Source organism: Solanum lycopersicum, chromosome 7 (genome assembly GCF_036512215.1).
Source record: "Solanum lycopersicum chromosome 7, SLM_r2.1".
In the NCBI taxonomy this organism is placed as follows: domain Eukaryota; kingdom Viridiplantae; phylum Streptophyta; class Magnoliopsida; order Solanales; family Solanaceae; genus Solanum; species Solanum lycopersicum.
This window is the reverse complement of record NC_090806.1, coordinates 1,973,076-1,985,733: the sequence shown is the minus strand read 5'-3', so window position 1 is coordinate 1,985,733 and position 12,658 is coordinate 1,973,076. Positions and strand designations below refer to the sequence as shown.

The window sequence follows — 12,658 nt, the reverse complement described above, 5'->3', positions numbered from 1 at the left end:
AATGGTGGAAAAGGACTTTACTTTTTTTCCCTTTAAAAAAGACAATAAAGATATAAAATGGGTGAGAATCGTACTTTTATTGACTTTAGTTTTTTTTTAAAATATCTCCCTAACTCTAGTTAGGATATCGTTAGTGACGTAGCGAGAAATTTTAATAAATAGCTTATCAATATTTAATTAACTGCAACTTTTTTAAATAAATTCACAAACTTAATGTTATAGCTTCGCTTTCAATCATGATAAAGACTAAATTTTAATTGAATTCTTCGTATTCGTATAAATTTCAATGGATAAAATTACTCGATATTTATATTAATCGGAAAAGTCTCCCAACTTTCTAATGGTGCTCTCTTTTTACACCTCAAATTCAATATATGATAAGGACTTAGCCAAATTGTGGGCTAAAAAGGGACCACTTATTATAAAAGTCATAAATTTTGTGGGCCAAATTAAACAAAAGAGCAAGTTTTGTGGTAATATTTGTCACATCATTAAGTTAGGGATTGTGATTTGTAAGTAATGTTTGTTTTTAAAACATCATAGGTTTAATTTCATTATCAACAATTATGGACTTTTATTTTGTTCTCTAATCTATTTAGTTTTTGATTTATTTAAGTTGTTTTGGACCCCACAAGACTAATCATTCCACAAATCTCTTTTTTCTAAATCTTGACTATTGGTTTCATAATTGGTAGTTTAGTCTAATAAAAATGTCTTTTTATAATAATTAGTGGACATTAGTCACATTCTACAAAAATAAAAAATTAATTTGTAGTATGAGGAGAGTTAAGAGTACTACTTACCTACGATTCTATTTTTAGTAAAATTATTAGAATTTAATTAAAGAAAATATATTAGCATTTCAATATCTTTTCGTAAGCTTGAGGTGATTTATTAGGATAAAATATAAATCAATATTTTGATGATTCTAAGCTCGAATTGATTTTATTAAATTTAAAAAGATTAAATAACTCAACTAATCAAGACGAGGCACATTAGACCGAACCAAGCTTCATTGAGCCCAATATTAGATCGGTTCACAATAATCAAGTAAATTTAACGATTGAATTGAGTTGACTCCACTAAATTCGTATTGGTTTTATCGTTTTGAAAAGACTAAACGACTCGATTAAGCTTAGACACATGTTGAGATTGAGTAAACCGAGTTAAACCAACATAATCAGATTGATTTATTTCGATTTTACTCGACTATCAAGTACATATAACAACAACACACGTATAAACCATGAATTATATCAAATTCACGATGAATTCTTCTCTGGTCAACAAAAAAAATCACTTTTATTTTACAAAATAAAATCTCATTCACGCTCGGTGTTTACACCAAATCAGCAATAAATGACAAAAAATATGTTACATATTTCGATTTCTTTCTTAACCATTAACATATAACATATATTCTCAATTTAAAATTTACTTGCTCAAATTATATTATTTGATCGTATATAAATATCGAGTGCGGATAAATATTTACGACCCCCACCCCACCCTTCCAAAGGAGGTGGGTGGGTGAATTTGATCAAATGGGAGCACGCCAACACCGACAAGAGGAAAAACTAGTGGGGAGTTTAATGATTTGCATTGATTAAGGGGGACGAGATGAGTAAAAAGAAATCAATCTAACACCTTTTCAAAAAAATTATTATTTGCTTTTCTAGTCCCCACTAACATGAATAATTACAATTTCTATCTTTAATTATTAACTTTTTTTTTTATTATATAGTTTCAATTCATACATTATGTCACATGATATTGTTAGCCTAACGTATTCTTCACACCACCGCTTGTCTATTTCCTTTACATGCAATTTTCATCAATACCTATTAATTAATTTTTTATTTAGTATTTGATACTCGTATTTATTAGAAAATTTATATACTGAATTTGAGTTCAAGACTTGCGATTAAGAATAAAAGAATGTAATATACTCTACCAAAAACTATTCAATACAAAGCAATTGTTGTTATTTTTTTTTTATCTTCTATTTGATATTTGATATTTCTATAAAGGTTTAATTTGAATCTGCGTCATAAAATTTCTAATTGAGAGTAACACCTCTTAATAAAAGATGATCATATATTTTGAATTTGAATACGTGAACTATAATTATGTATGAAGGAGTGCACTTCATCACAACTTATTGACCATATTAGAAGTTCGTTCTTGTTATTGTTATGAATTCAGTATTCATATTCAGATTTAATTATATCTAAATTCGAGTGCAAAATCTTCCCAACAAAACAAAAGTAACTGTCTAAGTCCGAATACAAAATCTATAACTAAAGATGAAAAGATATACTCCACTACAACTTATTGGTATAAAATATGTTTTTATAATTTTTTTTAAAATTTAATATTCAATATTTATATTAAATACTTATAACAAAAATAATATTATAATCTGTATTTAAATCAAAGGAAGCCACTCGATCACAACATGTTGGTATATATGAAGCAATTAATTTGGTTTGTAGGGTAACAATAATGTACACCAACATATTATTTTCCATTACTTTTTGTACACAAACATTAAATATGTTTTTGACCTATTGTTATACTGTCTGTTACTCCTATTAAGTGTGTATATATATATATATATATATATATACTATTGTTAGTTGTTCTATGAAATAAATCTTGTAAGTTATGTTTAGCAACTAAGAAAATTAATTTGGGCAATTAATGTTGTGATATGTCTCATAGCCTTATCCCTCAAAATTAATAATAATAATAATTGGCTTTAAAGAACAAATAAATAGATAAAATTGCAATTGAAATTTTCTGTATGAATTAAAAGAGAGAGAGAGAGAGTTATATTTTAATTAGAGAATGACTTTTGGGATTCTAAAAGGGAAAATAGGAAAAGGTGAGGATATAAATTGACAAGTGTAAAGTCTTGGGTGTAAATATTTTTTCATTAATAAATATTTAATTATAATAAATTTCTACTTTTGTAATAAAATCAACAATTTAGATAAGAAAAGGCCAAAATAGGAGAAAAAGATAAATAAGAATAGACCACATATATAGAGGTGTTACATTATCTTTTCTATATTTCTCATATATATATATACACACACGTATTCGCACTTTACTCTGATGATATTAAAATATTATTTCTAAACATTTTAAATCGAAGTGTCTTATTCTGACCTATTAAATTATAGGTATAATACATAAATATGATATTTAACTTGATTTCAAATCACATCTATGTTCTTCGACTTTGGATGTGCACAAATCGACACTTAAACTTGTATAAAAGTTGAACAAACACATATCATTAATGGACAAAGAGAAAGTGAAACAAACATTTTTCAAACACAAATGTTATTCATTTGATGAGTCATATGATCTAATGTCCACAAACATTACATCTTTCTCAAGACCTCACAAAGCCAAAACTGAGGCAAACCACTTGCTACAAAAAAGAATACACATTACCTGCTCAAGCCTTCAATGGTAGGCTTAAAAATAAGCTTAGCAGCCAAAGCTAAAACTGGACCAAGCTGGGGATGCAGATCGTTACCATCTCGGTGACACTAATGTGGAATTCATTGGGTCGTGTTCCTCGATAGGTCAAGTCAAAATATGTTTCCGCAGGTTCATTATAATATCCTGAAAGGCTGGTTTGCAGAGCTAGAGCGCTCAAGCCTCGCTTTCTTAACCTTTGTCTTTTTGCTTGCAAAATCTTGGAAAAGGTTTGGTCCACCAAATTCAATTTTGGAGCTCCTAATCTTCCTCCTCTTACCTGTGTCATATTCCTCATCCCTAAAAATAAACATGTTGTCAAAAGTTGTACTTGAAACATAACACACAACAACATACTCAATGTAGTCCCACGATGGGTCTAGAGAGGCAGGATGTATGGAACCTTACCCCCCCCCCCCCCATCCAAAAGAATATCCACATCAAGAAAAAAGATCAAACAGCATTCTTAGAGCATACGTTTTATGATCTTTAAACACAAGAATGCCCATGATTGACAGAGAAACTCACCACTCATCCCCAATGTACCCAATGGTGACACAATTTCCGTTCTGTGATTCTACACCTTTCAAGGAACGAACTTCAACGTCGTCCCAACGAGCAACTGTGAACAAATAGGAAGCAGATATGTTTCAGCTAACAAAGGCAATAATAAAATCATAAAGGCACATGTAGTCGCAAAAAAATACTTACCGCTGGACTCCAACCCTCTGGTAAGCATATCCAACAGACCTTTCCGTGTTGCAACTACTTTAGTCTCTTTAGAATCAGTAGACTGTCTATTGTCAACACCTTGACTTCCTACTGGTGCAAAGCTAGAGCTTTTTTGTGGTTGTTTGTCATTTGCTAATACAGTGCCATTGTTCACAACTCTTTCGTCATTAACTGTATTCCTCAGCAGATCCCCATTGTGCCCAGCAGTACTGGAAACTTTCTCTTTGGAACCAAGTTTTGACTTCTTTCTTTGAGACTGCATTGGAGAAGATATCAAAGTATGGGATAATTTGGATGTAGATGGCCCAAGATCAGAATTGCTCTCATCGATGGAACTGGGATTGCTACGCTTTCTCTTTCCAATTCTATGATTCATTCGTTTTTTCTTCCTATTCAGTCCCAAAGCTGGATCTAAGATCATAAAACTGAGATGCAACTTGGTGACACGACTCTTGAACGACTTCTTTTTGGCTTTCAAGCATGCCTTGTCAATAGCTACCTTTTCTGCCGAGCTAGTCATAGTTGGTTGGCTCAGTACTCCAGCGGATTCAGCACCTGCTTTTCTCTGTCCAACATCATTGTTAACTTCAACAGCTGAACCACCTAAACTGCCATTGGAGATGCCTTTTACCTGAAAGAAAATTTATCAATAAACATAAGACAAAGAAAACCACTGCTTCTTATCCTAGTTTGGTTAGCTGTATCAGAAAAGCACTGCTTCTTTTCCTAGCTTGGTTAGTAGTATACAGAATCCAGCATAAAAGAAATAAGGTACGACATAAGGAGGAGCGTAGCACAAAATCAATAAGAAATATATATATTACCACTTGAATGTTGGTGTCTGCCTTGCTGCATTCCACTTGTTTGTTCAACAGTTTGGCAGGAGTGCTTGGATCTTTCTCACTATTTACGCTGCTAAAGTGAAATGGTATTGCAGCAGAGCAAGTCAACTCTTTGATGGTTACATTGCCATTAGGTATTGGGTTAGAGTCTCCACATCTTGTGTCCCCCTTGTTATCAAGTCTATGAGTTCCATTGCAGACTGGAACAGCAGGATTAGCTTTAAGTAAGGATGGTCCATCCTCTGCGTCTACAACAGAAGGGTCCTTTACGCTGTCACCTGTTTCTTGTACTTTCAGCAAATTTTCTGGCTGTATAGCCCCTCCGTGAGAAGAGAACCCATTAACTACTGCACCATTAACCTTTGGAGGTGTCAGATCCTTTGTTGAAGTTCCCTTTGAAACTTCGGCACTTAATGTCTCCCTTTGATCTTTTGTACAAGATAAGGATCCCTCATTCTTCACATGAAATCCATTTTGAGCAGTATCCTTAAATCTCTGGCTGTGATTAGAAGATATTTTATTTCCTATGCCATTAGTAATCACAATATCATTGCGGGCAACATCTACGGACTTCTTAGGCACAGGAGATTTCTTATCCCGGACATAGAATAACATGTATGCCTTCTGCTCTAACACCTTTCTCTCACTCACTTGAACAACCTACAAGTACATAGAAGAGAGAAATATTCAAAAGCTATTCTTACGACAGTAAAACTACATTTACCATAAACCATTTGCTTAAGTTTTTTTTTAAGAAAATAATAATTCCCGAAACACTGAAACATTTAAAAGCCAAACAATAGAAAGCAAAATGTATATACCTGATTGTCATCCAGGGAGTACCAATTTCCACTTGAAGTGCGAACAAAGCAATAATAATGACCAGAATGGGTGCTCCAACCTGCATGAACCAGCACACCATAGAGTGTGTACTTCAATTCACCACTCTGCAAAATAAAGTGGAAATCCCATGAATTTCCAAAAATAGAGGAATTCAAAATATAAAGGAAATACCAAGAAGTATCACAGAAGTATCAAAGCAGGATAATAGCAAGTAAAGCAACCACAAATATTGCATGTATTTGAGCCTATACAAATTGTTTCCACTATTTGTTATGTAAGGTTGGTACATCATTGGTGAAATCTAAAACTATTACACAAGAATATCAGCAGAATTGATTGAAAAAAATATCTTCTCAACTACTTGACATCAATGCAATGAACTTTCCAGAACATTCACGTCAATTCATCATCCATTTAATAGGCTGCTAATTTTCTTATTTGGAGATTAGTCAAACATAAAATAAGAGCAGGTTCACATGACAAATATTAGATGAAACAAGGTAAAAGAGTTCTCGACTGCAAGGAGGAAAACTTTTCTTACATAGGTATCAGATACAAAATGTTTCAAGTCTAAAGTAGGCCCGTAATGAATCTTTTTATCGATCTTTTGCCCAGGGACATGTGAACCAAATCGCTTCAAGTGGACAGTTAGGACATGAGGTGCCCGGTCAATTGTTAGCCGTTTAGTAGCCTTCACTTTCTGTTTGCACTGCTGACATTGGTACTGCCTCTGACCACCATCTAAGAGTTCTCTGGCAGTAAAATGGTCAAGTGCTTTGAGTAGTGAATCTGCCCTCAAAATTTCTAGACTTAGATCCAGAAATGGATCAAACTTGTCAGAGCAAAATTTACACTGCATGCACTGCACCTGCAGATCATTTGGAAAGATGCAGATGGCGAGGAGTCAAAGAACTGTTAGAAAAGGAACCAAGGAAATATTCCCCACCACAACTGACACACAGTGAAAAAACGCTTCTCTCACTTTTTTTCTTTTTCTGGGGGGGGGGGGGGGGGGGATCAAGTCACAGCAAGTAAAATTTTTCTGAACCCCCAAAAGTTACTAGATTTACCACACTGACAGAAGAGCAACTGAAATGTACCTGACTGCGAAGACGCCCACCAAATATCTTATGAACCAAACTTTTCTCATAAGCACTGGGGGATTCACTAGGCACTCCTGAAGGTAAGCAACATTTATGCATCGACTCGAGCAGATTCACCATGTATTCATGTGCATCCTCCTGTCTAGCATTTCGAAAATTCCGCGATATGCCTAAAGACATAATTAAGGATTAACTCTGATATTCAAATGTCTAAAAGCCTTTAAATATGGAATAATAAGAAAAATAATAGGCATATTCTGAAGCAGTATACTCGGTGTAAATCTCAAGGCAGGAGGAGCAACAATTTTGTTGTCAGCCTTCTAAAAATTTTTTATCATACCCTTATTTAAACCGCGACTTGATAGAGACGGAGGCATAGTTGCTGTTATCATACCCTTAATTAAGTTTCTGACTAAGCAAAACTTTGCATGGAAATAAAACAAAACAAAAAAAGTAGAGCCATCAGATACTGAAAAATATTGGACATCAGACTTGCATGTTAACTCAGAATATCCTAACAAAAAGAAAAAGCTTACGAACATGACTGAAATTGCACTACTCTTGTTGGGGAAAAAGGACACTAAGATCAAGTGAGAAAGGGGTAAATCACTCATCGGAAGAAAAGAAAATAATTACCAGAAAAACAACTTAATTGTAGTTAATAGCAGAAGTCACAAATTCAAAATAAATACACTACAGGGAATAGGAAGATTACATCGTAAGTTTGACACAAGATCCTTGGGCGCCAGTATTTTCCCAGTTGCCTGCAAAGCACGACTCACGTGTTTTTGGATGGCGCATAAAGCACAAAAACCAGCCATACGACCTTCAATAAAACAATGAAACACAAGTTAACAAACAAATATGCTCTGGCAAAATTAAGGATTCAAGTCCAGAAACGACATAGTATCTATAAGTTTAGTTTATGTGGACAGCTCAAATAGTCCACTCAAATATTCATTTGAAAAAGACCAAAGTAGTTCATATCTTTCATATGAATTTAGACGGACAGACTTAGCATGAACATGTTTATAAGCGTGCAATATAGTTAAAAGAAAAATGCATGAATGTGGAATATATTCCACGTAAGCTGAGGCTCTATGCATCTCCAAGAGTACATGTGTATTAAATCATTCAACAGCTCCACTCCTACTATAGCTTAAACTTCTTTTCATGCAGTACACCATTAAACTTTGTATGTTATCCAGTTTCTATCAAATTTTTACAGTACTGGGGTCAGAAAGGTAGGGTAAGAAACAAATCCAGTTTGACTTGTTTTAAGTGCATTTGGTACCATTTCTTCTAGTGAAAGAGAAATCTCTGAAGCAGTAAACTGAATAATATAATGACATTTATCAAGTCAAATCCAATTGATTTCAGTAATTGGTCCAAAGATCTAAGAAGAGGTCCAGACAGCACATTAGCATTTCTCCAGCAAACTTCTTCCGGTCAAGGTAGATGAAATGCTGGAATATAAATTAATATAACCCCCTCCTCTAAGGAGGTCAGAAAATTTAAAGACTGCTGAAGACAAACATGCATACGCAGGAGAGAGAGACTCACAGGAACTTTGATGTTTCCCACTTTCCAAGTATGCTGCTAATGGCTCAGTGTATGTCAGACACTGTAATACTGAATTGAGGAAGCAGGTGTTCCCAAGATTTTGCAAGCCAGCTCCCTGTAACATATACAACCGGTCCCATAATTAAGCAATGTGGAGACTTCCATAAAATACAATAGATCCTCCAAGTGTAAATAAAATGGACTTAGTAGGGCTCGTTGATTCATCTGGTGATTCTTGTCCAACAATATTCTTGAACTCATACGTTAAACGAGAACAAGGTAAAGCATAAAGTAGTTCAATTTGCCCGCAATAGATCAAGATCAAATTCCATAACCCACTAACGAGTCCTCACTCATCAGAGGACCAAGAGGAAGAAACTATAAGTTCCAAAACATTCCAGCAGGTACAATCTTAGAGCTACTTGAAATAGAAAAACATGACTTAACAACACATCAATTAGTTCACAATAGTAGGACACACATCTACTAATTTTTTTGGTAAAAGCACTCAACAAGGAAAGTGTGCCAATTTAAGGAAAAGAAGACAAAAGAAAAAGATTCACATGCAGTCTAGTGCATATTTGATTGTGACATTGTACAACCAAAAGTTATCTCCAATAACCTGCGACAGGATAATGGGCCTCCAATCAAAACCTTTAAAAGAACGGTAGAGCAGCACAAGATGCATATGAACTCTTTTCATCCCTTGCCCACTTCGTGAGGGACAAGACAATATAATCACAAAATAAACCACTTTTATCTTGTCAAATCAGCGCTTTTAACTCCTAGAGCCTTTGGTATCTTATCACATCTCTCTCATCTTACTTCATAAAAAAAAAAAGACCCTCCCTTCCTTTACACCGGAATTTCTTTTGGGTTACAACATGTAGACTTTGAAGCAAAAACCAAAAATTGCCAGAATAAGCTTACAAAAAGTTGATTATCATAAAATATGAAAGTTGTTGTATCCTACCTAAAAATTTTAAGGCAACCGACAAGCTTTATAAACCATATTACAATCCTTAAACAACTATACAGCCTACAAAAAATACACACCTCTATTAGAAGAAACGTATTAATGTAAATGGGGATTCACTTCTCTGACAAACAGATAATAGTGGTATTGTACCGTTACATAAAGGTATAAGATTCTTTCAGAGGGAGACACAGATTGGCCATCAGCCCCATGCAAAATTAAACAAGGAAGCTCTTAGCTTGCTTGTATATAAGTTTTGAACATAGCACCCCTTTTTTATATAAAAGATATTCTTCCTAGTATAAAGGAGCAAACAGACTATAAATGCAACCAAATTACATACAAATTAAGTGAAAATAGTCATCTCAAAGTACTTGAAGTACTGAAATGAAAACAAATATAACAAAGAGAAAGAGAAGAAAAAAGAAGAGAAGAACAAATCGCTTTTGAAAGCCAACTCAACATTAAGTTACTAAAGAAGTAGGGCGAATCAAATCAAATTACCCCAGTACTATCCGAAATTGAGAAACTTCGCCCTCCGTTGGACATTTGGGCTAATACTATCATCGACATCAGGTAAAAGCCTCATTTTGCCCATGACCCCGGATGGAGCTCCAATATAAGGGTTATTTCAAACCATAGACGAGAATTCCAGGTTAAATCTTGACTTCCTTATCTCGTAGAATTCGGACACATAGAATCCACCCATTTCATATACGAGTCTGTTACTTGGTCATTGCAAGGATACAGATGGACCAACAAGTGTAACAGAGAGCAGAATTTAGCGACTAAGAGAAATTTGACAAGTAAATTCATAGGACTACTAATGCTAAACATACTCAGAGCTAGTAGAATCACAACAGGCAACAGGAAGAGACTTTGGAAGCTAAACATCAAAATAAAATTCTATCGAATATAAACAAAACACAAATATCAAAAGCAAAGAAATTCTAAACTATCCATATAACAATTAGCGAGGCAAATATAGAAAAATGAAAACAAAAGCTTCAGTTGACATAAATAACAGGTGCAAGAAGACATAAATTTATCAGCTAAAAAATTCCGAAAGAAGGCAAAGAACCCTCTTAGAGACACTCACAATTCTCATAATTTTTCTGAAAGCAATTCCAAAGCTCACTTCTGGATCCATCCCATTACTTTCCATCACCACATCACCGCCACCCTTTTTTCCGGCGCCGACAAGTGACCCATTTTCTTTACGGGTCTCCGAACTCGGGTTCAGTGTTTCCAGCTGAAACCCACCATTATTTTTCCCACTGATAAACCCATTAAACGGTTTCCTCGCCAAATGAAACTCAATCTTCCGATGAAACACCGACGACGACGTATCCAAACCCGGATCCGACCCAATTAACCCAGATATTTCTTGACCCAAATTTTCCTCCATTTTATCAATTGTAGCTTCACCCGTTAAACCCCTCTTCTTCTTTCCACATAAAAGTATCAAAATCAAGCCTTTTTCAAGAATACTGAGCTATTTCTGCTCGTTTTCCTTTATTTTTCACTCGTTTTTCAGCCTAAAACTATGAACGAATTGGGCTTTTCACCATAAATTCACTGAACAATTGTGAAAAAAAAGAAAAGGGGTTTGAGTATTTCGGCTCTTGAAAGAGTCGAAGTAAAGAGAAGCTTAAAACCCTACTACACAAAACAAATATAGTAAGGTGTTACGCTGTTCCGCGATACACTAGAATAGTAGAACAAGGGGTAATTTTGGCATTTTGAAAATATATTGTTTTGTGGTGTTGAAAAAGTCAAGTGTTAAATAAGTAGAGGTAGAAATTGAATCTTATAAAAAATATAGAATTTTTAATGTTAAAATTACTACTAATTATCTTACCTTGTTAAAAATAATTAAATGAACTAACCTAAAAAATTATTTTATGATTGTATATATAACGTTTTGAAAATCTATAAACACGATAAAAAGTAGAAGGGATGAAAAATTATAATTATATATATATATTATTTTAAAAGTTCGTAAATACAAAAAGTTATATTACCTTCGTTTAAAAAAATAACTCTATTTCCTTTTTAGTCTGTTTAAAAAAGAACGATCCCTTTCCTTTTTTGGCAACACTATAACCTTAACTTTTCACGTGACATGTTTAAGACCACAAGTTACATTTGACATAACTTTAATTTAGAACCACAAGATTAAAAAAAATAAAATTCTTAAACTCCGTTTCAAGTCAAATTATGTCAATTTTTTTTTAAAACGAAAAGATTATTATTTTGTAGCCTTCCAATTTTTGCTTTTAAGACTTGGTCTAGCAAATGAAATTAAATGGACCTTAGCTTAGAAATTGGGCCTAAGCTTTTGAAATTAAAATGGACCAAAAACGTAAATTCATTCTTAAAATCATATTTTGTTTTATTAAGCAAACTATTTTTATTTAAAAATTATAATCTAGTTAAATATTGTGTAGCTTGATTATTATTTTTTAGGTGTACTCAATCATCATAAAAGAATTACTTACTATCCAAAATTTAAATACTACATATAAAAAATTTGACTATGAATATATCCATGAAGAAAGTTCACGTATATATTTAAATCGTTAATAGAAAAATATAAGTAAAATCATATTAAATCACGCTTTTTAAATGTGTGCCTAACAAAAGTTTAGTACATTGTACATATTTTTTTATATCAAGTCTTAAGGAAATTGATTTTGTTTATTACTTATTTTTTGAGGTGTCAAATTAGTCGAGAAAAACATAAGTTTGAATGACATATGTTCATTGATTAATTTAACTAATTTCAATCCATAAAAAAATGGGTTGATACATATCTAATGAGTATTTTTGTCTATATTCAATAAAGATAATTTTTTTTATTTAATATGTTTAATATATATATATAGTATGAATAAAGAAATGAAGTTTTATTAGATACCAAAAATTGTAAAGTACAAACAAAATGATTAAAATGTAGTAAGAATTAATCGAGTTGAATTATAATCGATATTTTAGTTCAATTAATTTTACCTTGTATAATTATTAAACAGATCAATAACTCACTCATTTACTAATAATGCTTGGTATAGTCTTTCATTCTGATCATCGCAAACGTATTGGAAAAT

General features: G+C 33.1%; 1 protein-coding gene across 1 annotated transcript; it reads right to left on the bottom strand.

Annotated features, from left to right (window-relative positions):
* Positions 1–3,334: 3,334 nt before the first annotated feature.
* Positions 3,335–11,300, bottom strand: LOC101266236 (ubiquitin carboxyl-terminal hydrolase 23). Its single transcript, XM_004242539.5, has 10 exons — positions 10,651–11,300; positions 8,576–8,690; positions 7,728–7,838; positions 7,010–7,182; positions 6,451–6,777; positions 5,888–6,013; positions 5,049–5,726; positions 4,204–4,855; positions 4,021–4,114; positions 3,335–3,792 (listed from the first exon to the last, which is right to left on the bottom strand). Exons 1-10 carry the CDS (start codon positions 10,957–10,959, stop codon positions 3,630–3,632), a joined length of 2,748 nt encoding a protein of 915 aa, XP_004242587.2. The 5' UTR covers positions 10,960–11,300; the 3' UTR covers positions 3,335–3,629.
* Positions 11,301–12,658: the final 1,358 nt, after the last annotated feature.

Bases quoted from the DNA above. Each gene is read 5' to 3' on its own strand.
- LOC101266236 (XM_004242539.5), bottom strand. From the start codon at position 10,959: ATGGAGGAAAATTTGGGTCAAGAAATATCTGGGTTAATTGGGTCGGAT. The intron at 6,778-7,009 runs GTACATTTCAGT...AATGATCTGCAG, and splicing joins GTGGGCGTCTTCGCAGTCAG to GTGCAGTGCATGCAGTGTAA. The intron at 3,793-4,020 runs GTGAGTTTCTCT...GTTTATTTTTAG, and splicing joins GGGTACATTGGGGATGAGTG to GGATGAGGAATATGACACAG.